At 39.6% G+C, this 27,453-nt stretch overlaps 1 protein-coding gene across 1 annotated transcript; it reads left to right on the forward strand.

Moving 5' to 3' along the window:
* The first annotated feature begins 654 nt into the window (after window positions 1-654).
* On the forward strand, window positions 655-27,179 carry CEP95 (centrosomal protein 95). Its single transcript, XM_016204629.2, has 20 exons — window positions 655-940; window positions 2,354-2,482; window positions 3,474-3,581; window positions 6,454-6,564; window positions 9,147-9,252; window positions 10,534-10,649; window positions 11,950-12,078; window positions 12,809-12,999; window positions 14,759-14,871; window positions 15,049-15,178; window positions 15,787-15,937; window positions 19,646-19,785; window positions 20,543-20,632; window positions 21,417-21,546; window positions 22,371-22,540; window positions 22,636-22,710; window positions 23,782-23,934; window positions 25,838-25,984; window positions 26,289-26,360; window positions 26,842-27,179. Exons 1-20 carry the CDS (start codon window positions 922-924, stop codon window positions 27,016-27,018), a joined length of 2,457 nt encoding a protein of 818 aa, XP_016060115.2. The 5' UTR covers window positions 655-921; the 3' UTR covers window positions 27,019-27,179.
* Window positions 27,180-27,453: the final 274 nt, after the last annotated feature.

The following is a 27,453-nucleotide window of genomic DNA, read 5'->3' on the forward strand; positions in this document are numbered from 1 at the left end:
TGACAGGAACCCGAGCTGCTCGCCTAAAGACCGGTGGAAATGAATGAGGTGCCGGCCGCGTCCCGGCAGCCGGTTTTATAGGCTGGACCGCCTCCTCTGCCGCAGAGAATGCTGGGAGCCGCTCTATGACCTAATCACCCCGCCCCTGCGCAGAGGCCGCAACGCCCGCCGACGTTCCGGAATCCGCCATGTTCTCGCCCCTCCCCCCGCGGTCCCTCCCTCAGATTCGCCCGTTATTTTGCCCCTTTCATGGCTGGGCCCACCCACTACAGCGATGCCTCTGCCTGCGCCCTCTTGACTTCACCTTTTTCTCGTCTTTCCACACCTCGAGGAAGCCACCCCACCCTTTTACAGCTCCAGACCAGGCGATAAAATGGCCAACACAAGCCTACCCACTTAGAGTTGTTTACGTCTCCAAAGAGCCTTCACGCCCAGAACCAAATGGGGCAAGAAGGCGGAGCCCGAATTGCCACGTGACTGCCCCGCCCACTGGGTGACAGGGCCGCACTATTTCTTCAGCTGGGGTCCGCGGAGGAATACAAAACGGAAAGTTCACCGGAAGTGCCGCCCTAATGCCTTGCTAATGCCTTGCTAATGCCGCGGGGAGACTGACCCCTACTGTTGAGTGACCCTTCTGCCAAATCCGCCCACCTGAGAATCCCTTAGCGCGATCTTGCCGGAGGAGAATAGTATCTGAAGGCTCCAAACCGCCGCCTCTGCTCGTGCTGCGAAAGGAAGTGCTGTGGCGACCAATCAGCAGCGAGAAGCCGTTTTACCGTTCCTCCCTCTTTCACCCCTCCTTCCCTGTGCTCTGCTTTCGTTCCCCCGCCTCTCCGCTCCGTGTCAGCGCCGTGCGGCCCTTCCGGGACACCGTCCCCCGCGCCCCCAGCTCGAAGCCCGGCGGCGACCTGCCTCCGCGACATGGCGGGCTCAGAGGCTGGTGAGTCTCGGCCTGGAGCCCCGGTGTGTGTGGACTAAAGCCTTTCAAGCCCCCGGACGCCCCTGCCCCCGCCCGTTTTTTCTTCAGACCTCCGGCCAGCCTCTACTAAGTCTGGCTCGTGACATCCCGTCGGAGTGGGCTGGTTCTCTGGGTCGGGTCGCAGCCCAGCCCTCTGTCCGACCGGAGGCCGTCGCGTGCGGTTTTGGGACGGGGGAGAGAGGGCCCTGTGGCGAGGGCCGTAGTACAGCCGCATCCTGGCTGCAAAAAAGGGGAGTCGGAAAGTTTCTTCCCCGGACTTGTATTTCTCTGGGGGCCCTAGCCGCTGTCAAGGCGCTCTCTGCGCTTGCATTGTGGGGACTGAGGTACATGCATCTACCTGGACTGTGGAGGAGTGCCACTCTTAAGATCTGTTGATGCCCCTGCCAAAGTAGAATGGTTGCGGATTTTTCTGCTCGGTGACCTCTGGAGTTACCGCCTTTGTCTAGCACCGCTTTTGAAAAGCGAATTGATGTCGTTGTCTAGGACGCGTTCATCCTTTCCTGCGGGACCGCGTTCAAACCAGTTGTCATGGTTTGGTCGTCTGTGAGAAACGGGCGAGGGGGCGAGGGAGATAGTGTGCCTTGAAGAAACAATCACACACATATCTAGACTATATTAAAGGTAATTGAACAGAGAATAAAAGAACTTTCCCTTTAACCACCAATCACTTCAGGGGAACATGTTTCAAGTTTTCTAAGCAACCTTTGGTCGAGAAACCCTTGAAATAACTGCTAATTTCAACAATATCTGGGCGAGGAGTACACAGAAAACTTAAACAGTGTTGGTAATGTGCTAATTCTGGATTTAGGGACTTTTTGTGTGTACTTTCCATATTTTCTTTAATATAATCAGATATTTTTAAAAATGCATTAGTGTTGGTGTCATTACTCCAGTTCTTAACAGCCTAAGTTAATCACCACCTACAAGATAATAGAGTAAAAACATGACTAATGCTATTGGGAATTTGAAGCAACATCCATTAATTAGTTTCTGGGAGCCTCAATATCATTAACCATCTTGTTTGGGACATCCATTTACTTGTAAGTATGTTCTAAATAAAAACACCTAAGTATGTCTTGTAAAATAAGAACTACAGTAAATAACTTAAGGGTTTAGGTTGCAACAGTGAAAATTGGTTTTGCATCATGTTTTTGATTGCACTGAAATTACAGCAGCCTGGAAGATATTCCAAGAAATTAGTATATCTTTTAAAATATCATGCCTAGGAGGGTCTTTGAAATTCTTTCGTAATCAAATTCCTTGTCTTGTACAGAGTTCAATGTCTGTTTTGTGAGGGTTGGTGTTTGTTTGTTTTAATGTGTGTATGACTTTTTCTAGTGCTATGTAAAGCTAAACTTTTCCCTTTCTCAACAGAGTGGGTAACCATTGCCAATAACCTTCTCCTGAAATGTCACATACACCTGAGGATACATGAACTAGAAGATTGTGATGCTAATGTCTTTGTTGCTCTTTATCAATCCATTTTGGGAGAAAAGGTACCAGGTAAGAGTACTAAAAAGTGGGAGTAATAATGTTTGTATCTTCAGCCAGAAGTTCCTAGTTCCTTTAGTTATAGCCTATGGTATTTGTAAACTCTTGAGTTTCCTGTTGGTGTACATCTTATTTCTCAGTTATGCATTCATTTTCTTAATGAATACCTTATGAGACCAAGGCATGATAGCAGCCTTGGTCAAGTCAGTTTGACTGGTCTTGGTCATCACTGTTCAGTCTAATCATGCTAAGTGCCTTGTGAAAGTCACACCTTTTCTGTAAACGTACTTTCAAAGGTTCTAAAATTGAGTGGAACTTAGACACTTGTTGGGTCCTCTTACTTAAACAATATTAAGATTTGGTGTTTGTACTGTGTTCCTGGACATTCAATAAGCCTCCTTTCACACCTGTTACAGGGTTTCTCTCTCATGGAAAGCAGCCCGTGATTATTGGTTCAAGTGCCACCTCTGCACTGCTTTCCCTTTTTCTTGCATCATCCTTGAATCTAAGGGGCTCTTTATCTTCCTTTAGCATGGTGCTTAATGTGGAGCATGTTCCTGTATTTATTCAGCCATATTCAACTGATAAGTATTCAACCAATAAAGATTCTCCAGTTTCTATTAACTTCATCTGTACTCTTAAAAACCTGTTCTGAATAGGTCCAGAGACATGGAAGCATGGAACAGACTGATGAATCTCAGAGGGAAGGGGAGGTGGGAAGAGATTAACCAAAGCACTTATATGCATATATGCATAACCATGGACACAGACAATAGTGTGGTGAAGGCCTGGGGTGGGGCAGGAGCTTGGTGGAGGGGAGTAATGGGAGGAAAATGGGGGACATCTGTAATACTCTCGACAATAAAGATAAGTTTTAAAAAATAATAAAATAAATAAGTAAAAACCTGTTCTATTTGGGCAGAGGCCTAATCAGAGACAGAGAGATGAAAATTTAGACCCTTATAGATGCAAAATTATGTAGCTTTTTTTTTTTTTTTCACAGACCTCATAGCTAGTCCCAGGAGTCTAGAGGATGAAGTTCACAATGTACAAGCAGTAATTGATTCTCTGGCCTTGGATTACCTGCAGGTCAGCTTGTCTCACATAACAGGTTGGTATATACTTAACCATCAGGTAATTTTGCATTTTACTAACATAACTTGTTTAGAACCATAGACACTGTGTAGCCAAATGAGTAAGCTTATGAAATAGACCAAACAGCAAGATTGAACCAAGACAGTTGATAGGTATAGTTAAGGCAGCCACCCTTGAAAGCTTTTCTAGGAGAGTCAGACATTGAGTTTACAATGGATCTGGGTCAGAGCCCTAGCTGGTAGTTTGAAGTGTGATTTTTTTCTCTCTGTTATTTTGTTATTTTAAAGATACCGTGCTGTTTGTTTGTAGTAGCTAAAAATTAAAAACACTTAAATGTCCATTAATGGTGACAGGTTAAATAAGTTATGGTAGCTCCATAGAGGGAACTAGTCTGCAGCTATAAAAGATAATTATGATGCTCTTTATGTACAGTGTTCCATGTTAGTGAAACAATCTCCAGTATATATTATGTGAGAACAATGTGGTGTAGTTACAATGATAATGTGCAGAGTATGCTACTATTTGTAAATACAAAGGTAGGGACAGTATATACGCAGTTGTTTTCATGCAGAAGGATTCTCTAGAAGCATATACAAGAAACCTATAATACTGTTTGCCTCCAATAAGAGGAACTTAAGGACAAGGGAGGAATGAGACTTTCCATTGTATGCCTTTTGTACTTTTTTAAATTTTGAATCATGAGTATATTACCTATTCAAAATAAACAAACTGTAAATTGTTTTTAAACCTTTTTCTTAAATAGAGTAAATTATTTCCTGCTGATGAACGGAGGGAATCTTGGAGATGTGAAACTGTACTTAATCACTAAGAGAATGTTTATACTGTTAATCTATTCTTTGACAGTAGTAAGTAGTAAGGAGGTAAATGTTAATCAGGATAGGTCATTTCCATCTCTTAATGTGATATTGACAAGAACAAGTTTTTGCAAAAATACTCTGTCTTAAGTTTTTCAGTTCTAGGTGAGTAAATGTGGTAATTTAGTTTGGAGATAATTCATTTTGGGGGATACTCCTGGGGTTTTTCTGTTCTTTTGCAATTTAGAAATGCATTATCACTGGAGTAGGGCAATTTCTGGTATTTGTGCTTTTAAAACACACCATAGCAAGGTTGTGTCTGCTTACAGAACTTTTTATTGCAGAGCTTCCCCTGATAACTCACACCCACCCCATGAAAAGCTGCAAAACTGCTTACCTCCTCCAATAGACTGCAAAGCAGCTTTGTACTTCTTGTGTTTTGTTTAAATCCGTTTTTTTTACACCATGAATCACTGCATTCTGGCAGGCAGTCTTAGTTGCTGGGTTGTCAGAATATACTCCCCATCCTGGAAACTGAAGTCCTGAGTATGCCCTTGGGGTATACTTGTGTATCTTGTTAAGCCAGAAAAACATAAAGCTTAAAAACAAGATTTCTCTTTAGTTGTTTTAAACAAAACAAAAAATCTGTTAAACATTTGACTAGTAGTATTCCAAAACATTAAATTTCTGGCTTAGGTTTGTTTTGCATCATGAATGAAGTTATAAATGGCTAGATTCTCTCAAATATCAAATTCCTACTCCGCTTCTTCCATACTGGTTTGAACTCATGAGAATGCCAGGCATGATCTCCCAAACTGAAGAATTAACTTTGTCCATAACTGGTGTTGATTGGAGTCTATTTTATGGGATGTTTAACATGTCAAGTTTACCTGCTTTTACAAACCCATTTCTTGTCAACATTTCAACTTAACATTTAAAAATCTATTATGGGCTAGGTGGTGTGCTAGGTACTATTTAAAGATTAACTTCTGGAATGTGGTGGGAGATGTAGCTGGAGAGGTTGGGTATGAGGTGAAATTAAAAAGGGTTTTATATGTTGGGACCCATTGACAGTTTTTTTGTAATTGATTTTAAACAGAGGAAGGAAGAGAGAGAGAAACATCAACCGGTTGCCTCCCTCATGTGCCCTGACAGAGGATCAAACCTCCAACCTGAGTATGTGCCCTGTTGGGAAACTGAACCCACGACCTTTTGGTGTATAGGACGATGCTCCAACCAACTGAGCCACACCGGCCAGGATCCACTGACAGTTTGTAATTTAAAAAAATTAAAAAATGGTATGACCTATACAAAGTGAAGAGGAAATAACAAATTTGAAAAAATTAGGAAATCTGATGAAAGTATTTCAACAGGTTTTTTTGTTTTCTTTTTATATTTCTTTTTTGCTATTATCGTCAAAACAAACCACCATCTAGAAGTAGGATTCCGCAATCTGAAACAGTGTTCTCTCCTGGCATTTTTTTTCACCAGCCAAGTAAAGTTCTGCTTAGTTGTTTTATACTTTGGTATAAATTTTATCAAAGGATGTTTTCGTAAGTCCATTTATTTTGCTTCTTGTTAAAGGAAGGAATATGCCAATAAATTATCAAACACCATATTCAAGACTACCCCCTTTACTTCCTCAGATAAAATCAGGCATCAGGAAATTGATGTTTTTAATACAGTTGATACTTGAACAACATGGGGGTTAGGAGTGCCAACCCTTGCGCAGTCAAAAATTCATGTATAATGTAAATTAGCCCTCCATATACATGGACACCCAACAATGGATAGAAAATACTGTTTTTGAACTGTGGTTGGTTGAATTCTCATGTGCAAAACTTGGGGATACAGAGAGCCACCTGTATATTTATTGGGGGGGAAATTTGCATAAGTGGATCTATGCAGTTCAAACCTGTGTTGTTCAGGGTCAGCTGTATTACACTGATTCTCCTGGGTTGATTTATAATCCTTGTATCTTGAACAATATTTTCAGTGGTATATCCATTTCTAAATGATGAAGCTTTTGATTTCTTGGTTAAATTTTTTAATAGCTCTGTATTCTGTGTCCAGGAGAAAATATAATGAAAGGAGATAAAGAATCTATTAAGAATCTCCTAGAAATTTTTGATGGGTTGCTGGAGTATCTTACAGAACACATCAGTGAAACATCTCATGAGAAAAGTAAGTTTAAGAATAGAAACTTGGTTTAGTTTTTTTCTGTGATGTCCCGTTTTGCCTTTTATATTTGTGTCTATTTTTCTTCATAGGAATTAAAATCACTAATACAGTATACCTAATAAATATAATTGTAAATTAAATTTCAATTCTTATTGTTCCAAGTGGTTGAAAACTTCTAGACTGTCATCATATCCTTTGTCAACTTGGATGTTGCTTATAAATTACTTAAAAGTTAATCTATAATAGCTAAGTTCTGGCTTAAATTGCTTATTATCACATGAAATCTCTTAATGCAAAATTTCCTATGTCAAAACTGCCATTGTTGTTACAAATTTAGATGTTGCTGAGGTGTCAGGAGGAAGAATTGGTGCATTTTTGTCTTCAACCCGCACTTTGGTTTGTGATAGCCTAAATATTTTTAATTTTACTCTGAGTAACCCAGTTCCCTAAATTGTAACAATTCATTGTGTGAAATTATTTTATGTTTTTTAATGATAATTATAAAGCTCAGTGTCGCCATATTGTTTCCCAAAAGGGTTATGGTTATTTAAACTAGATCAGCAGTATATAAGAACTATGTATTATCTCGGCTCAATAAATCCCATTTCTAGGGGTTTATCCTAGGAAAATTATACAAAAGAAAGTTAGGTGCTTAAAGATCTTTCTTGAAATGTTATTTATCATTACAAGAAAAACCAAAATCCTGTATGTCTTAACAATTTGAAATTTGTTATAAACAATGCTGTATGTCATGGTTGGAATAATATATTACCCATTTAAGAATGGGTTTACTATTGTAAAGTTACTCACAAAAAGTTTCCAGCAGTAATAGCAGTGAACATAAATTCTAATATAAATGAAGACAAAAAATTTGGGTTGGCTCATCATTCCTAATACACTGTTGATGGTGAGACCTATGCTGTGATTATAACATTTGAAGTTAATCTTAAACTCTTCAGTTAGAGATAGTTTTCCGCCTTTTATCCCTGTTCCTAAAAATATTTAAAAGCATATATAGATAAGGCCTGGAAGGAGAGATTGAAAGGCATGCCACACTGGATATTTCTTTTTTTATTTCAAAAACTTTTGAATGTTTTGAGTGTTGAGTGTTTTTTTGAGTGTTTAATATATGTTAAATACTAGCCTAGCTACTCTGGGAGGATTCAGAGCTGCATATCATATTTATTGCTCTCAAAGAAACCTATACACAAGTCAGAGAGAGAGCCATAAATACATACAATAAAACCATTATTGGAGAATTGGGGGAGACTGAATGATGTGAAACTCGCCTAATTCGAGACTACCAGTGGGTATTTTGATACTCTGGGGCTTCTTAGTCAATTTAGCAGCAAGATTAAGAGGCCAAAACTACCTCTAAGTAAAGATAGTGATGTGGAAAATTATGATGATAGCAGCAGTTTTTACAATGTAGTGCTTGACTGTAGGTTGAGGAGGGATGATAGTGACCTGGCCAAGGGTAGGGCAGTGGGGATGGAGAGAGGGCAGAACTTAGTCTGTCCTTTCTGAATCTGGTAGTAAGTAAATGCTGAGGGAGGGATCTTCCCAGGGGAGGTCAGTAGTATGTGGAGAGCTTAGTGCTGCTAGGAGGGAGTTGCTCAGGGAGGGCCTCCCTATGTAGTAGTACCTTAGTTGGACTGGGTTTTCTAAAGTCTGATTGTTACCTTTGCAGGTCTAAGTTTATATAGCAGTATTGCCTATAGCTGGTCAGAGTCTTCAAAACACCAATTAATAATGGGAAGTAAATCTTTATTATCACCAGTCACATCAGGTGTGCAGAGCAGCTTCTTCCTGGTACCTGAGCTAGCATTTCACTTACCACTGAAGAAAATGGGACTTGAAGGCAGACCGTAGCCTCAGTGCCACTCACTGTATGACTGAAGCTCTCTAAGCCTTGGTTTTTTCTCATCTGAAATTCTTTTACAGTTGTAAAGAAGGTTAAGTAAGTAGATAAGCATAAATAGTTTAACACCAAGCCAGCTCAGAATAAATGCACTACAATTGTTACCTGATGTTATTAAAATGTTGTTTGGTAAATCCAGAAAGGTAGATCTGAAATCACTTCCCTGGTGAGTTAGTGCCTCTGGTGAAAGTATATTCATCAGATATGTGGGGGCAGAAAAAAGATTGGTAGTCCTAAGGAAAATATTATCCAAGGCTTGATGTGGTCTGACTCTTAGTTAGAGCTTAAAGTAGGCTGACACAGTCATGTTTTCTGAAGCCACACCCTAGTCATCTTGCCTCAGGCATCCCTTAAGATAGTGAGGTATAAAGAATAACAAGTAAACCTATCACCCAGCTTAAATAAGAAAACATTGCTAATTCAACTGTAGACCCTCCTTTTAAAGCAACACTTGTATTGTTTCTTTGTTACCCAAGTAACATCATTACAGGTGACGATTTGGTTCTTTCAAATTTCACTTTTGCAAGAGCCCAGTTTACCAGGAAGAGTTGAGGGTGCCGTACTGTTCTTCCCCTCACCCAACCCCCGTATAGAAATAGGAGCATATTAACTTGGGGCTTCTTGTGTGTGCTTTTTTGGTCTTGTTTTTGTCTGTTCTAAACAGGTGAAACTGGACAGGGTTTTAAAGAATATCATGGAGAAGAACCTTTGGAAGCGTCAGAAAGCACTAAAGAATCCAAATCATCATGGAAAAGAGTTTCTTTTGAGAGGTACCACTCAGTGTCTATGAATTTAGTCAAAACAAGTTATGCTTTTTCCTTCTCCTAACAATTAAAATTGCACACAATAGACCAGGGTGGCAGCAAAAACACAAACAAAAAAACAAAACAAAGCTAATGTGAAAATGTGACCAACTTCTACACCTCCCTGACGGAGTTTAAGAGCCCTGAGCTGGGGGCAGTATTGAATTCTCTTCACCGCCCACTGTTTTCTTAATTCCTTTTTTTATCCTCACCCCAGGATACCTTTCCCATTGTTTTCAGAGAGAGAGAGACATCGATTAGGGCTGCCTCCCGCACTCCCCACCGGGGCTGGGGTGGAGCCTGCCACCGGGCACGTGCCTTTGGCTGGAATCCAACCTGGGACCCTTCAGTCCGAGGGCCGACACACTAACCACTGAGCCAAACCGGCCAGGGCACCGCCTACTTATTTTTTAATTTTTCCATTCATCTTCAAAGTAGTTTACGTTCCTTGCAAAAAACTTGGGAAGAAGAGAAAAAAGAAGGGGGTAGGATCTACCATTTAAAACTAAATAACTGCTTTAACATTTTGTTGTACTTTAGCCTTTCTTACTGTGTTTTTTTTTAAATTTAGTCATACTGTTTACGTAATTTTGTTTCCTGCATTTTAAAACTAGCACATCAAGTCTTTCTCCAAGTTGTTGAACTCTTTATGAAAATTTTTAATCTCTCTGATAACATATTCTTATGGGTGCATCATAATTTACTAAACCACTTTTCTAAAGTAGAGGTGGTTGTTCCTGTGCTTTTATATTATTTTTTTAATGTGACCTGTACCTTTGTTTATTCTTTCTTGCCCTTGCCTCCCAATATCTTTAAGTTGCATTCAGAGTCAAAGAGTATGAATGTTACAAGGCTGTTAAAAGTTGTTAACAAAAGGCTGTGATTGTTTATATACCCAACCAGCAGGATGAAAATGCTGGGTTACTGAACTCTCCTGTACCAATATCATTGACCAATATCAGAGTTTTAAAATTTGTGCTACTTTCATAGACAGAATATACTGTTACAGGTTTGATTGTACTTCTGCTAACTAGATGTTGAACATTACAGTATTCCTTTTTTAAAATATCTAATTCTTAGATAAGCAGTAACAAGTGATAAATGGTAGAAGGGAGTGTCTTTGTCTTTCTGTGCATAGCAATGAGCAGTCTGAATACTCACAGGCAGGCTGCTTGAAGCAGCTCTTGGGCTTCTCATGGGAAGGGCCTCTGTGGTCAGGCTGGGCCCTGAGTGAGGGAACTCTTTCAGGTGTTCCTGGTCATCTGAGGCTTTGGGTCCCTCTTGGGATGGAGATGAAGCAGAATCCACTGGTGAAATAATTAGACTTGGAGACACCGCGCACACCTTTTCTCTAAGAAGTAATGGTGAGTAGTTAAACTTTAAATGTCAGTTACTGTTATTCAACATACAACTATGAAAATATAGTTATACTTAGGAGTGTTTAAAGTTGAGAATAGAGAGAGCCTTAACTGGACTTAAGAATTCAAATTCCAGAATACCACCATTACCCACTAAATATGAACAGTTATTTGAAATCAGTGAAGTGAGAGAATCATAGGCACATGGGCAACTAGGTGGATACAAGTTTGCCGTATAATACGTGGGACTTGATGCCATGGGAAGAGAATTCTAGATGCAGCTTAACAATCTAGTAATACTCCAGCCATCAGGTTTGTACATCCAGTGGCAGTTTTTCTCCCAGACTTAAGGCTACATTTCTAACAATCTGCTCATACACAGTAATCTTGTGTGTAAGGCCCATTTTGAGCCTTTCTCCTTTCCCTCCAACCATCCCACTCCCTGTTCTGCCCACTTGGTTGCCGTCCTCTTCTCTGCCATTATAGTGTTTCTTCTGCATGGATGCTCTTCCTTTCTATTCCTGGTAAACTCACCTGAGGCTCTGTAACCCTTAGTGTAGCCTTCACCTTATTTTGGTAATACCATTTTCACTTTGCACGTTAACTTTTAATTTGTCTATTATATTAACTGTGAGTTCCAGGGACAGTAGCCACATCACACTCATTCAGCAAAGAAGGACATTTCATAATGATAAAGGGATCAATTCAACAAGGGGCTATAACCCTTGTTAACATTTACATACCCAACATAGGAGCATCTAAATATATAAAGCAAATATTGACAGACATAAAGGGAGAGATCAACAGTAATACAGTAATAGTAGGGCACTTTTAACACCACATTGACATCAATGAATAGATCAGCTAGACAGAAAATTAATAAGGAAACAGTGGCCTTAAATGACACACTAGAACAGATGGATTTAATTGATATTTTTAGAACATTTCAGCCAAAAATAGCAGAATATACATTCTTTTTAAGTACACATGGAACATTTCCTAGGATAGACCACATGTTAAGCCACAAAACAAATCTCAGAGCTATACTACACAGTCAGCATTTCTACAGTTCTAACGTTTATTTTTCTAAAGCAAACTAATGAAACATTGTGTAAAACTTAGCTTTCAAGTTGTATAAATGATCTTGCTGATAGCCATTAAAAGTAATTGTTATTTTCAGCAATCACACCAACATAGTCCTATGATGATGTCATTCCTGAGATTTTTATCCTCTGGGTACAAAATTCTTGGATTTAGTATGACATTCACAGTAAGAAAAGTTTACCTTTAATATTTTCTTTCCTAGGTACCCAGGGTCCTAACAAAATGCAACCTGAACAGGCCTCAACTGTACATTGTCTTAAATCACATGAAGAAGTATTGAACCCTCCTTCTAGTTTTTTGTCCAAGAGTAGGACATCCTTTGTTGAAGACCGTGAGTAGTAATGTTCTTAGTTCTTGGACAGTTGCTGTGAGTTGGAGACAATAATTCGTTCCTGAGACAATTGCTGTTGCTGTTAGCCCTTTTACTTTTGTTGCTCTACACTTTATGCAGGTTTTTTTGGTTTTACATGATCTTATTTGTAATGTTTGCTATTAATTATGAGCTCATTTCTTTTTAAGATGGTCTTTGGGCACATGTTTTCCATCCACTATTTTATTACCTAAATCCTCTCAAGACTTTAAGACAATAGGAGTCTCTGATATATTCGTTTATCAGGTGGTGGTCTTCAAGTTATGAGTGAATGATAAAATATAGTAACTTGAAAATTATTGCTGCTTATTGTTATCTCTGGGATGTTCATATGGTTAGTATTACATAAAACCGTTGTTAATGGCTACCTTTATAACATGTGAACGAACCGTAATTTACATAGCTATTTTTCAAGCCATTTAGTGTTTTTAGTAGGTTTTTCATTGCTTTTAAATAACTCTTCAGGAAACTTTTATGATAATATTAAAATTACATTCTTCCTAATTAGATCCCTACTTGTTTACTGAAGATAGTCCCTGATTTGTATTTTGTGTGCTTTTTTAAAAAAATCAAGTTAAAATATGTTTCTAAGTGGTATTGTAAATAAGTTTATATAGATATGTGTATATATAAGATGACTCTCTTATTATAGTTTCATCTTAATGTCCACTTAAATTTACCCGACTAGCAGAAATTCCTCCTGTGGATATGATTCCAAGCGCTAGGAAGCTAGGGGAGCCTATCCGATCGGCTGTTCCTTTACATCCACCCTACCAGTCTTCAGAGCCCCGAGCACCCTGCCCCATAGGAAGAGAATACTTGCGTTCAAGTCACTGCTCCCCTGCCATGGATTCTACTGGAGAGAGCACAACATTTTCTGTGGTACGTGCAAAAGCTTACTTTCAGTTGGTTAGATCTATAGATTTAAAGAAGTCTCTGCTAGAATAGTAGTCAAGGATATTACACTGATCAGAGCACTGTACTTCTTAAACTTGACTTGTGCATACACCTAATGTCCTTTCTTTAGGAATAGATAAAAAGGGAAATAATAAGAGCCAGCACATACTGAGTGTTTATTTTGTTCCGGGCACAGTTCTAGGTACTTTACAGATATTGAGGAACTTATTCTTCTCAACACAGCTCTGGGAGCAGGTACTATTTTTGTTTCCCATGGGTAAGCTGATAGAGGTTTAGTAACTTGTCTCAGGTCATAAAACAGTTGTAGAGTAAGGATTTGAACTCCGGCATTCTAGCTTCAAAACCCACATTGTATGTCCCTAATTAAATAAAATGTTTAAAAGTATAAAAAAATGTGAAAAATAATGTTTTATCCATAGTCCTATCATCCAGCATGAACTACTGTTAATATCTTGGCCTATTTGCTTCCACTCTTCTATTCTTTAAAAAATAAATCCTTTTATACAGTTAACCTGTCCCTATCTTCCTAGAAATAAGAACAGGCAGGTATATGCAAAGAGTAAATTTATAAATAATGATATGTTCTCATTTTAAAAAGTCAAACAATGCAGAAAAAGTACAGAGACAAAAGGAGCATCATTAGCATTAGGTGATCATCATTCTAAACATTCTGTGCATCTATTCAGACAGGAGGGTGGATGGAAAAAAAGGGAGAAAAAAGAAATCATAGGACAGTGGTTACAGTTGGGAGAGGCTTGAGGGAGTGGGGCAGGGGGTGGTGAAAGGGCTTATGAGTTGCTGGTAATATTTTATTTCTTAACCTGAGTGGCAGTTAAGTGGGAGTGTCCATTTTGAAATAATTGTTGAGCAGGATGCTTCAATATAAAAGTTTTTAAAATATTTTTAAAGTTTTTAAATAATATAGTTATTTACTAAAGAATATTAAATTTAACTTTAATAGAAGAAAAAGGTACTGAAGTGAAACTGAAGACATTGTTGAACATCAAATGTTTCTTCACCACAAGAAATACTTTTCATAAGATTCCCTCTAAGATTAAGAAATAAATTGTTGCCCAGCCGGGCATGGCTCAGCAGTTGAGCATCAACCTAGGATCCAGGAGATTGTGGTTCGATTCCTGGTCAGGGCACGTGCCCGGCTTGCGGGCTCGATCCCCAGTCGGGGGCGTGCAGGAAACAGCCGATCCATGACTCACTCATCATTGATGTTTCTCTCTCTCCCCCACCCCCGAAATCAATAAAGATATATTTTAAAAAAGGAAAATAAATTGTTAAAAATGTTAGGAGTTCCTATTCCTATTTTGGGAGGTTTCATCTTTAACTGTTTCCATTTTGGGCAGTTTATATTGACTTCTGGATATGAAAGACAGTGACTTTAATACTTTACACTTGTGGTTTGATTTTTCATTGTCTAGGTACAGCCATAGTCCCTGGGTTTTCATATTTACAAACATCTCACCTGCCCTTATAGTTGAATGGCATCCTGAGCCACACTTTCTCTCTGAGTTTACAGGCATTGCCCCATTCTTTTGGTATTGGGGATCAATAGAGTATTTTGACAAATTCTGTATTTTATTAAAAAAAGCAAAACATGGAAAATAAAGGGACCTCGCTTTGTGCAACAGTTCCTCCCCTTCCTCCACACCCAAATGTTATTTTTATGTGTCTTTGTAGTTTTTCAAATCATCTCTTTTGTTTTTAATAGGACCCAGATAATAGAGTTTTCTTAACTTCCAAGTTCCCTAAAGATAGCAAACAGGAAACAAGTCCAGCTCAAGATCAAGGCCCTAGGACAAGGAAGCTTCCCAAAGGAAAAAGGTAACATTACTTCATTGTTTACAGTCTGTTTGGTAAAGGGATTTGAAGTTAGGAGTATTTCCAATCTTAGCTGTGAAAACCAGTATGAAATATTCGTTAAAGCACATATTACAGTTATTTTAAACTAAGTAATATACACTTGGCTACCTAAATGTCACATGGTCACTTTTATTACAGATATGAAAACAGAGCTGCAATCTCATCCTGGGATTCACCTTTCTCCCAGAGGTCGAAAAACAGGTTAACAGAACAAGACTTACATGCAGTATCAGAGAAACTCTCTCAACGGCTCTCTGAATTAGATCAGGCAAGTCTTGTTTTTATCTACATTGATATTGCCATCGTTGGCGAGCATTTAAATGATCTTATAATTGAAAGTGAAAGCTAAGCTAAGAAACTGGAAAATTACTTGTGTTTTAGTTGCCATGAAAATGTTCCTTAAGTCAGGTAGGATGATAGGATGAAAAATGATCTCCTATCTTCGTGATATAACCAAATTTGGTACAGATTTATCCAAATTTTTATTGAATTCTGATGAAAACTAATCATGTAGCATAAGAGATTACATTAAACCATTTCTCTTTTATACAGCTATAATATAGTTTCCCTTTGTCACTAAAGACAGAGTTATTATAAAATTAGATGGATCTCTGATTCTCAAAATACAATATTATAGTTTGGGGATATCATTGAATAAATATATTGAATCCTTTTTGAATTACTCTAAAGTTTATTAAAACTGAATAGTCCATAGCACTGATATATACTCTTTAGAAACTAAACATGCATAAGCATCTGAAAATCTGTTATTAGTGCCTAATTATCAGGGGAAGCTTTCTAAAGGTTATGTCTGTCCTCTCCTTGCAACTTGCATTCTGCTGAAATTAATGAAAAGATGTTGAATTTTATTGATAGATGTTAAAAAGTGCCCTGGGTGATCGAATTAAAGAAAAGACTCACCACGAAGATGATGCTGGACATGAAGAGGTGGAGAGTGGAAATTACGAGACACTGTCTCAGCACAGTGACAGCGTCATGGAGTGTGGGCCGAAGAAGCGAAGACCAGGTACCCGTTCCAGAGAGGCCAGGATGAGGTCAGGCTAAGGAACCATTTATGCACTCCCATGGGTTTGTAATGACCGGCTTTCCCATTTTTAATATTTCAGAAATATAGGATCAAAAATAATATCAAATACCTGTATCTTCATGATCTAGAAGTAGCAGATGTTAACAATTATATTTACTTTACACCTTTGTGTTGAAGTAAGAGTTGAAATATCTCATCTGTCCTTCCCACAGTCCATTCTTTTTCCTTCCATCAAAGAAACTACTCTCTCAAAATTAGCATCTTTTTTTCTTATTCCTGTTTATTTTTCCTTTCCAGTTTTATTGATATATAATCAACATATATTATTGTATTCATTTAAGGTGTACAACATGATTTGATATATGTATATACTGCAAAATGATTACCACAGTAAGTTTAGTTAACATATAACTTTTAAGATCTAATCTCTTAGCAATATTCAAATACACAATACAGTAATTTTAACTATAGTCGCCATGAGGTACATTACGTCCCCAGAACTTATAACTGGAGGTGTGTACCTTTTGTACTTTCCACCTTCACACATTCGCCCACCCCCAACCCCTTCCTCTGTCATCCATCAATCTGTTCTCTGTATCTATGAGTTTGTTTTTTTAGGTTCTACATATGAGTGAGATAATACAGCATTTATCTTTTTCTGTCTGACATATTTCATTCAGCATAATGCCCTCAGTGCCCACCCATGTTGTCACAATTGGCAGGATTTCCTTCTTTATGGTGAAATAAATATTGCATTCAATATGTATGCATTCTTTATCCATTTATCTGTCATTGGACACTTAGGTTGTTTCCATGTCTTGACTGTTGGAAATACTACTACTATGAATATGGGGGTGCAGATATCTTTTACATTACTATATGTTGGAAAGTAGCACACACAAATCAGCCCCCAGCACTGTGGCTCCAGTTCCTCAGCACTCGCACTGCCTTGAGTGGTCTTATTTAGATGACACTGTTTCATCACTTTGAATTTGGTTTCTGGAGAAGTGTCATTTTCCTTCTGTTACCTGTTTCCTTGGTTGTTCATGGTGCTTGATGGCATATTTAAAGTAGTGAACACTTTTCTTTAGATAGTCTTGATCTTAACAATTCAGCAGGTTGATAAGTCTTTCTTTTGTTTTCCAGTAGATGGTGCTATAGCGCAGGTTTTTGTTTTCTCTTACCTGCGCAACTTTGTGCCTCTGGGGTTGCGGGTGTCACTGTGGTCATAAGAGTCTCCACCTGGGTGACTGCATGCGTGTCCCTGCTGTGTCTGAGTCACCTGAGTCTCCAGGCATCGCCATCATGGTGGGGAGATGTGACATGTGGGGGTAGGCTGGGTTTGCGGAGCCTGCCTCACTGCCACTTAGTTTCCTGTGGCTGCTGGCACCACTGCTGTAGCCAAGAGGCTGTAGCTATGTCTCTGCTGCTGCTACACGGTTCTGCTGCAGTCGGGAGGGAGCCGGATTCTCAGGTGCAGACACTGCTTCTACCCCTTACCCTCTGCCAGGTGGAATGTGTGGGCTGCACCCCTACTATGTCACCGCCACCACTATTGGGTTAGCTGGAGCCATGGGCTTAGCTACAGCAGTAGGGGAACTGCATCTGCGGGCAACATCCCTGTCCTGCCTCCACCTGGCCTCCCCTACACATTCTAATACACGCACCTTCAGATGTACCAATGTGTGGCTCTCTCAGGCGTGGTAATGTGCTCAACAGAGGAACCTTTGTTGGGTTATAGATGTCTGATTAGTTGTAAATTTAAGGGTAGATACACAGGGGTCTTCCTATTCCGCTGTGATGCAGACTTCACTCCCATAGTGCCATCTTGAACAGGAACCCTCTATCCCTGTTTTTATAATTTAACAGTCTGTGTGTTACCTGTTTAAATATGCTATTTTATGTTTTTTAAAATAATTTACAGATACTGTATATATTATTCAGAAACTTGCTTTTTTTTTTGGTTAACATTATTTTGGAAATCTATGTTGATACTTATATGTCCAGTTCATTCATTTTAACTATTATATAACTAAGGTCATACAGTTGCCCCATTTGTGTTTGTGTATATATTTCTCATCATTTCCCCATTGTAGGTCATGTAGGTTGTTTCCATCACTACAATTCTGCAATGAACCACAAATGAACAGGTTTCTCTAGGATCTACATCTATTAGAATCACTGGATCTTGCGGTTCACACTGTTGCGCCATTACCAGATTCCCCTCCAAAGTGATTGCACCAGTTTATAGTCATCTCAGCAGCACATGACAGTTTCTGGTTTGCCACTTTTCTGCAGATACTTCCTACTATTGGTTCAAATTCAAGTAATTACTGTCTTCCACCAACGAGAATTCTGCATGTTTTCCATTCCCTTTTCTCTACTTTAGCCAACCTTTTTTCTCTACAAACAGTATTTCTCATCTAAAACTTCCTGAACTTTTTCAGGTGTTTTTTTTACTCCAAGGATGTTTGTCCTTCTCAATTATTTCATCTCTCTTTCTTTACACTTGGCTCAAGTAATCTCTAGGACCCCTAGTAACCTTCATGTTCTCTTACTATATACATACATATGGCATTCAGTTCTGAAAACATAAGTTAAAATATTACACTTTAATTAGATGTTCAGTTTCTAAAGAAGAATACATTATGGCTATAGTAAAATGTCCTAAAAACAGCATTTTAAATAGATTGTACAATTCAGTTTTTCGTAGTATCTCAGCATTCTAAATAAATTAAGAAGATTTGAATTAAGAGAGTGAAAGCGCCCTAGCTGGTTTTGTTCAGGGGTTGGAGCATCGGCCCGCAGAGTGAAGGGTCTCGGGTTTGATGCTAGTCAAGGACATGTATCTTGGTTGCAGGAGGCAACCAATCCCTATGTGTGTCTCACATCGATGTTTCTTTCGGTCTCTCTTTCTCTCTTCTCCCCCCTCCCTTCCACTCTCTAAAAAAAAACAATGGAAAAATATCCTCGGGTGAGGATTAAATAAATAAAATAAAAATAAAAATAGAGACCCAGGGGAGTTTGGATTTATTTAGAAAGGTAGCAAACTAATCTCCTTGACCTTAGAACCGTATTGAATTATCCCACTTTTCCAAAAAGACATGGAGTCTCCCTCTTCACCATTAGATGTCCAGGCACAGCTATAAACAATGGAACATAAAAGGTTTGTGGAGAGGACTGGTTTGCTAGCTCTCTTGGGCAGTGTGGGATTAGGAGGGCCAGATGGCTAAGTAGGAAATAGTTAGGACTGCTTAGAAAAGGCTCAACTGTGCTAACTTTTGCTTATAAGCACGCTGCTCTATAAGGGTAAGATTTGAGTAAGTAAAAGGATAGCAGACATAAGACTGTAATGGTTTAACATTTTCTTTCTTCCTCTACCACCAAGAGCACTTAATATTGGCTTTTGTGTACAGCAGGCGTTCCACATTTTGCTCCATTCTCAACCTAGTTGAATACAGACCTAAGTACTCCTTTGTGACAGTGCACATTTATGTGCATTTATCCATTTACTTGGTATGACTAAACATCAAATACAAATTAGTCATAGGAGACAGCACATTTAGAGTACACTAGCACATTCACAGTCACTCCATTTGGATTTGGTGAAAATCAACTATTTGGTCTCCAACTTAACATTTCTGGTTGTCAGACACTAATGGCGTATGTCTCTTCTGTGTTGTGTAGGACTTGCTGTGCATAGAAAGCCACCCAACAGATCTCATTCGCTCTCTCCATCTCCAGCTAACAAAAACAAACAGTTCCACATGGAAAGAAAAAGGCAGCGAAAGCCTAAAGAAACAGATATCCGCCGATCCGAAGCAAAGGTACATTCCATCTCTTGACTGCCATTGGGCAACAGGCAGTACCATTTACCCTCAGGCAGATGCTGCATTGAACATGCTGTTGATTAAAGGCTAAAATGCATCATATTCTTGAGCTGAGTAGATAGAAAATTATGTTACATAGATTTCATGTCCCCAGTTTGGGAGCATAAAATCTGTATTCACAAAATTTTAAGAAGACTGACCTTGTTGGATACAGCCCAGTATTGGACGGAATTAAGAAAGAGTAGGTCAGTAAGGGTTGGTATTTTCAGAGAGAGCTTTAAAGATGGATAGAATCTAAGGCAGATTAAGTGTAACAGGCCATTTGAGTTACAGATAGGATGAAAGTGCCCAAGACAAGAGTGAGCGGAGGTGGTTAGGATTCAACAAGGAAAATGTGTGATTACCAAGGGACAGTTTCAGCTTTGGAATGGGGATTTTGAAATGTAATAAATTTAGAACACTTAAGTTGTTTGCTGTAGTATGTTTTATAATTCAGGTGTCTTACAGTAGCATGTAACTTCCACTCATGGGAGTATCAAAGTAATTATAAGAACTATGGGAACAAAACCACATTATGTACAGTTTCATTTTCTGTCCCAAGTATTCAGTTAAATAATGTATATTTGTTATACAGAGCCTGAAAGGAACTCTGTTAAAAGTGGATACAATGGCAAGATCTTGACAGAACTTTTTCCTTCATTTCTGCTTGTATATGTTTTTATAACTGAATATGATACCGCCCTTTCCTGTGTAGGCACTAACTGAGGCGTTTGAAAGGGAACTGAGAAGAAATAAAGTTCAAGAGAACATTGGACCCCCAAGAACAAATGACGAGGAGGAAACAGTGGGTAAAAGTCTCTAACGTAACGAATGCCATTTGGTCAGATCAGGGGAAAGCACAGAGACGACCTGGTTAAAGGAGAAAGAATCAGCAGGGCTTTAATCATCATCTCCTTAGAGAAAGACAGGGTTTCACTGCATGATGTGGGTTTTTCTCTTATTTGCAGAGTAGCCAGGTCACTAAAGCGTAGCAAGACACGGTACCAAAGAAGCTAGCATTGTTCTTTCCTGCCCAAAACTTCCCTCCGTGTTTAAGAGGTTCTATGGCTTAGTTCACCAAAGGTTTAATAGATAGTCTAGGCTGACAAGTTAAAGGGAGGTAAGAAAACACAGGAAATCTCAGTAGTTATATACCTGGTGGGAAGAAACCCAAAGCATCAGTTTCCACTGCCTTTCGAAAGGATGGTTACAGAAACTAAAAGCATGGGGAAAATGCTTATGCTACAGTGTTCATAAACAGGATATAAAATAAAATATGGTTACAACTAAACATCGTTTGGGAACTTTGAAGACTTTTTCCATGTAGATTTAAAAAGAAACAAGTACTTGAAAACATTAGTAGTTATATTTAGGGTATGGGACTATGGCAGCTGTGAAGTCTGAAAAATAGTCCTTTTTCAAATTCCAAAGGATGCCAGAAGTCAAAAGATTCTTTTTACTCAGACATCTACAGTAAGGTGGTTTGAGTGGGGGTTAGTTAGCTATTTTTGTCAATATGTAATATTTAAGGTGATGTATAAAAGTTATTAGACTTCTTATTTCTATTCTGTTTTATATCTGCTTTGAAGGAAAAAATACACAGAGAAGCTGGTCATAAAGGAACTCCAAAACGTTGTCAACCCTGGGAGATTTACTCTAGAAACACCGTAACTCCAAGTCCAAGAGGTGGCTTGCCAAAGCCAAATAAAGTATTTCCAAGTAAGAACCACAAAATTGTACTTTATGGAAACTGGCAGCCTTTAAAAGTGTGTGCTACATTCCAAGGACACGCACTGAAAACTGACATCTACCAGTTAGTTGGAGAAAGTTCCCCTTTTTCACTGCCATTTGCTAGATTTCTGTAAAAAGATAAAACTCTTAAATAAGGCATTTTTTTAAAATTCCTTAATAATATCTTAGGGAGGCCTATATCTTGGCACTGAAATAGTAGTAAGACCGCTACCTGCTGCTCCAGCTTTAGCTTTACTCTGCTCACTCATGCTGGCTGTCTTTATTTCTGGGAAGTTGGTAGAACCAGAGGGATGCGCCAAAGCAAGCAGATGGCCTGTCCAGCTCCTGTTATGATGACAGTTGGTGCCAGTGAGTGTTAAGAGTCCCGTTACAAGGAAAGTGAGGTCATGTGGAATGCCAGGGTGCAGTTTCAGAGACGGCTGGCCTAACTACATCCCATCAGACAGAACCTTTACCTCCCAGTAGGGCTAAGGAGTCTGTCTGACCACACACAGAGCATCCACCCAAGGCACCGAGTCAGCTGAGCAGTTAGGATGGACTTCACAAGACCAGCTTGTCATCAGTCAGAACCGTTGAGCTTATTTTCACTCGTACTAGTAGTTGGCTTCCTCTGATCAAAGAAGGGATGCAAAAGTAATAACATACTCTTAGAATTGTTCTTTTCAGGATCAGAACCACATCACTTAAGTAAGCTTTGATCTATCAGGAAGGTGGAACAAGAGTTCTTATTAAAAGCTGTCAGCAAGTCTCTCACATCAAGAGCATCTTTCTTTGTTTTTTTTACTTTGCAGTGAAAGTAAATGAAGAGAGTCTCCTGCCTCTGATGCTTGAGCAGTTTCCATTTCTCTATGTTTCTGGCCAAACACTAAGCAAAATGTGGAAACAGCAAATTGCACAGGTTGAAAGGCTTAAAAAAGATGCATGTAGAGAAGATCGGTCAAAGAAGAAACTCCAGGAAGAAGTAAGCTATCAATTTTAAGTGTAGGACTAAAAACCAAGAGGGAAAGAGCTTAGCGAACAGCATTATTAACCACCTCCCTGTTGTCCCCCTTCAAGATAGAAGAAGCCCTAAGAAGACATGACCTGCTTACTGCACTCGTCAGGAAAGAATATGAGCATAACAAGAGGCTGGTATGTCAAGAGCAAGTTGGGTGTTATAATTTTGAATTTATAACTCAAATTACTTGTATTTGTACCAGCTGTGCAATAGTCCCACAGACTGTTACCTCGAGCACTTGCCTATGGAAGCATCTAGAGCTGGAACCAAAACTGTTGAGTGGGGAAGGTGCTAGGTGATGGAGACATTTTCTATGCAATGAAAAACCTGAGGCTTTGAGATGTTAACTTGCCCTGGGGGCCACCATCATCAGTAAGGAACCAGGTTGAGATTTTAATCCGGGTCTGTTTCTACCTTCATAGCCCCCTCAAGGGACTACGTTGTAACTAGTGCTTTAGTCCGCTCCCATCTTTCTCAGGTCCCAAGTAGAGAGCTGGGGTAGTTTATCGGCCTCCATTATCATTTGGATAGAGAATCATACATAGCACGTTACCCTCTGTTGAGTATAATGAAGGGGAAGGACAGAGGTCAGAGACAATATGCCAGAGGAAGAGATTTCAAAACCCTTGGTTGAATGTAGAGATAAACAATAACTATAATCCCAAACAATTGCAAAGGGGAAGCCATCCCAGGAACCGTGTGTGGTCCTTTGGCACGGGGGCACGGAAACAAGTATCTGAACACCTAGGTGAAGGGTTTCTGTACATGGCTTCATTTCATCCTCACTACTTTTGTAAGATGATATTGTCTAATTTCCTTAGTTTTGACTAAATACTCTTGGTAACTCAAATTTTGCATGAAAGTCAGAACGCTATTTTCTTATTCCTCCTAAGCTGGCATTTGAGTGTGGCTTAGGTGACACCCTAATGGAACAGGGAGATGAGATCCTCGGTCCCACCAGAGCACTGCTGCCCTCTGCCGCAGTGGGGGCTCGTTGGGGTGGCTCTCGGGACTGAGGTGATAAACCTCCCAAAGGCTTGAGGACATCGGGGGGCTAACAGTCTTTCACACTCTGGCCCAGGCAGTAGGCCACTGGTCCTCCATATCTGGCCTACTGCTTGGACGTTGTGGTGGGGAGTGGGGCAGATGAGAATGCTGGAGTCTGTCTTCCTCTTACCCTTACCTCTTCCCTTTCCTTTTCTTAGCAAGACTTCAAGGACCGCATTCATAGGCAGAAGTTAACACAATCAAAAATAAAAGAAAATCGGCAGCAGATTGTTCGTGCCCGAAAATATTATGATGAGTATAGAGTTCAGTTGCGTGCAAAGATGATGAGAGTGAGGACCCGAGAAGAAATGGTAAGTGTGGCTTTTCCAGCTAACCCTGTTAAGAAGGTGAATTTTGTCTGTTACCTTTCAGGAACACCACCTTTGTTTGTAACTCTTGTCCCAGTTTGATTCCAAAATTCAAATACAAGTCCTAAAATGTTGGCTCTGAGAGGTCAGACTTGGCCATACCTCATGTTATTACCCCAGTAGTACACCCTAGTCTATTCTCAGTCTCCACTGCCCTCATCCGAATTCCCTCTGCCCTCCTGCACGCAGGTACTTCTCCCACACAGTGCTTTAGGGGCTTGGGAGCATGTTATCAGAGACAGGAACGTAAGATGTGATTCGATGACCTAGGCTTCCACATAAAATCAGAAAAATACATGGGACAGATGTGCCCTGAGACATTTCCACGAAGTATTTGCTGTCTCATCCTAATCAAGTTGAAATGCTTAATATTTTGGAATTCTAAACTGGCAATAAATTTCATCCCTAGAGTAAAACATTAAGGTAATTATAGTTAACTGGGCTGAATACTCTAAAGTGGGTCATACTGTTATCCTCATTTCTAGAGGATACTACTAAGACTTTGAGAGGTTAAGTGACTTGACTAAGGTAATATGGCTGGCTAGTGCATACATGGCTCTAAGAACCAGTTCTTTGATCAAGAAGTCTTACTAATCAATGGAGGACAAGTGGGCATATCCAAATCCTTTGAACAGTTTGTTTTCCTGTGGCATTAAATGGTAACCACATCAATGTCAGTTATGCACAAGTATAGATACAGCATTTGTTTCTGCTCTGTGGTTCTTGCCATATATACGTGGCTACTTTAGATATCTTTCCTGAAAGCAATAAAGAATCTCTGGGCTGTAGGAAAAGATGCTGAAACACCATTCATTAGTCATTAGGGAAACACAGATCAAATCCACAGAGAGAGAGCACTCACACCCACTAAGATGGCTGAAATAAAGAACACAAGCATTGATAAGGATGTGGAGAACTTGGAACCCTCACACAGTGCTGGTGGGGCTGTAAAATCGTGCAACCACTTTGGAACAGTCTAAGAGTTCCTGAAAAGGTTACACATAGAGCTACCGGCCCCGGACGGTTTGGCTCAGTGGTTAGAGTGCTAGCCCGTGGACTGAAGGGTCCCGTTCGATTCCAGCCAAAGGGCATGTACGTTGTTTGTAGGCTCGATCCCTGGGCCCTGGTCGGGGCTCATGCAGGAGGCAACCAATCGATGTGTCTCTCTCACATCCATGTTTTGCTCTCTCTCTCCTCTCTCCCTTCCACACTCTGAAAAGCAAATATCAAGTGAGGATTAAAAAAAAAAAAAAAGAGCTACCACATGACTCAGCAGTTTCACTCATAGGTATATATCCACACAAATAACTTACACACACGTGTTTGCAGAAGCACTATTTATAATAGCAAAAAAGAGGAAGCAGTCTAAATGCCATCAACTGATGAGTGGATAAACAAAACACGCTGTCCATACAGTAGAATAAACTACAATACAGATGAATCTTGAAGAGATGCTCAGTGAGAGAAGCCAGATGTAAGAGGTCACATAGTATATGATTCCATTTATATGAAATGTCCGAAGTAGACAAATCTGTAGACATAGAAAGTATACTAGCGGTTACCTGGGGAGGGCAGAATGGCGAGTGGCTGCTGTTGGGTGTGGGGTTTCTTTTTGGAATGATGAAATTAGTGGTAATGGTTGCACAACTCTGAATATACTAAAACCTACAGAATTGTACATCTTCAAAGGGTGAACTTTATGGTATGTGACCTATGTCTCAATAAATGTTATATTTTAAAAATCTTTGTGAAATACAATGAGTATATACCTCCAGTTGGGTAAAATTATTATATTCCTCCATGAAAGTTCAGCATAACTTAATTTTTCTGACTAAATAACTGACAGCTATTTAAGAAACTGTTTGAAGAAGGTTTACAAATTCAAAAGCAAAGGTTACGAGACCTAAGAAACTATGCCAAAGAAAAGCGAGATGAACAAAAGAGACAGCACCAGAATGAACTGGATTCAATGGAGAACTACTATAAAGACCAGGTGAGCTCACTGCTGCTTCTTTACATTCTCGTGCTTGATACTGACCATCCTGTCAGAAGTCAGCTCAGTCTGGACAGTAACTGCTGGACAGTAAATTAATTCAGAACTTGTCACTGTACAGGTTAGACTAACCTCATTTTCAAGATTGAAGTTTAAGATAAGCTAAGCTAGTGCTTGACTAATGTACAGTTTCTATATTGCCCTATTTCTATTAAAGATTTTAAGTGTCTGAACATTAAATATAGGAATTGTTATATTTAGACTACAAATAAAAGATTTGGGTTTTTTTCTTCCCTGTAAACAGTTTTCATTGCTGGCAGAAGCCATATCACAGGAACATCAAGAACTCAAAGCCAGAGAAAAATCCCAGGCCCAGGTAATGATTCACAGGATAGAAATCATTTACTTAAAAAAAAATTTTTTTTTAATTGATTTCAGAGAGAGGGAGAGAGAAACATCAATGATGAAAGAATCACTGATTGGCTACCTCCTGCACGCCCCCTACTGGGGATTGAGCCCGAAATCCTGGCATGTGTCCTGACTGGGAATCAAACCGTGACCTCCTGGTTCATAGTTGCTGCTCAACCACTGAACCACACCAGCTGGGCTATTTACATTTTTAAGAAATGAAAAAACAATTATACTTTAAGGGGACTGGAGAGAATACCAGTAAGGTCCATCTGTGGTCCAAAACATTTGTCCCCTGGTTCTAACTTCACCTAGTCAGGCCTTTGTATATTAAATTATTAAAACTATTGCAGGAACTTGATGAGACGGAAGTTAGAGAGGGAATAAAATAGATGAGAGTGGCCTGGATATACACTGTGAGTAGCAGGATGACATGAATTCTCTTTCAGACGTTATACAAGGTGAAGAGGGAGCTGAGATCTAAGATGGAGAAGGAAATTCAGCAGCTGCAGCGCATGATCACCCAGAACGACGACGACGCTTTCTTCCGGGAGCTGGAAGCCGAGCGCTTCAAATCCCGGCTTCACCTGGCTTCCTTCCAGTACAGGAAAAACCCCTTCCCCTGAGGCCACCTCCCTCCCTCGCGTTTCTGCAGGACTTGACCAGGGCAGACTTAGAATTGAGCCAGTAAACTAAACCAGAAGAATCATTTCTGAATGTCTTGTCTACATATTCATTCCAATACTTTTTATGAAATAACATTTTAAATAAAAATTGTTTCCTTAAAGTTTACTGCTTTTGAATTTATGACCTAAAACCTTAAAGGCACACATCTTTAATTAGTCCTTTGTACTAAAGCAATCAATAAGCCTTGGTTGAGCAGCCAGCTCCTGAAGCCTAGTCTTGTGGGAACAGTGCTTGAGGACCAAAAAAATCTAATTCAAAGAAGGGGTAGAAATGTGAGCTTGTCATCAGATCAGAGGTGGGACGTAGGAGTAAACCTTGAAGATGGGTTCAGGTGCGTGTAGTTTCACATGGTGCCTAGATGAGAGTGTATGCAT

Source organism: Miniopterus natalensis, chromosome 17, assembly GCF_054644295.1.
Source record: "Miniopterus natalensis isolate mMinNat1 chromosome 17, mMinNat1.hap1, whole genome shotgun sequence".
Classification (NCBI taxonomy): Eukaryota; Metazoa; Chordata; class Mammalia; order Chiroptera; family Miniopteridae; genus Miniopterus; species Miniopterus natalensis.

What these genes read in the sequence shown, in the direction of transcription:
- CEP95 (XM_016204629.2), top strand. An exon ending in TCCGCCGATCCGAAGCAAAG is followed by an intron (nt 19,786 to 20,542) that starts GTACATTCCATC and finishes TTTCCTGTGTAG; the next exon opens with GCACTAACTGAGGCGTTTGA. An exon ending in ATGAGCATAACAAGAGGCTG is followed by an intron (nt 22,711 to 23,781) that starts GTATGTCAAGAG and finishes TCCTTTTCTTAG; the next exon opens with CAAGACTTCAAGGACCGCAT.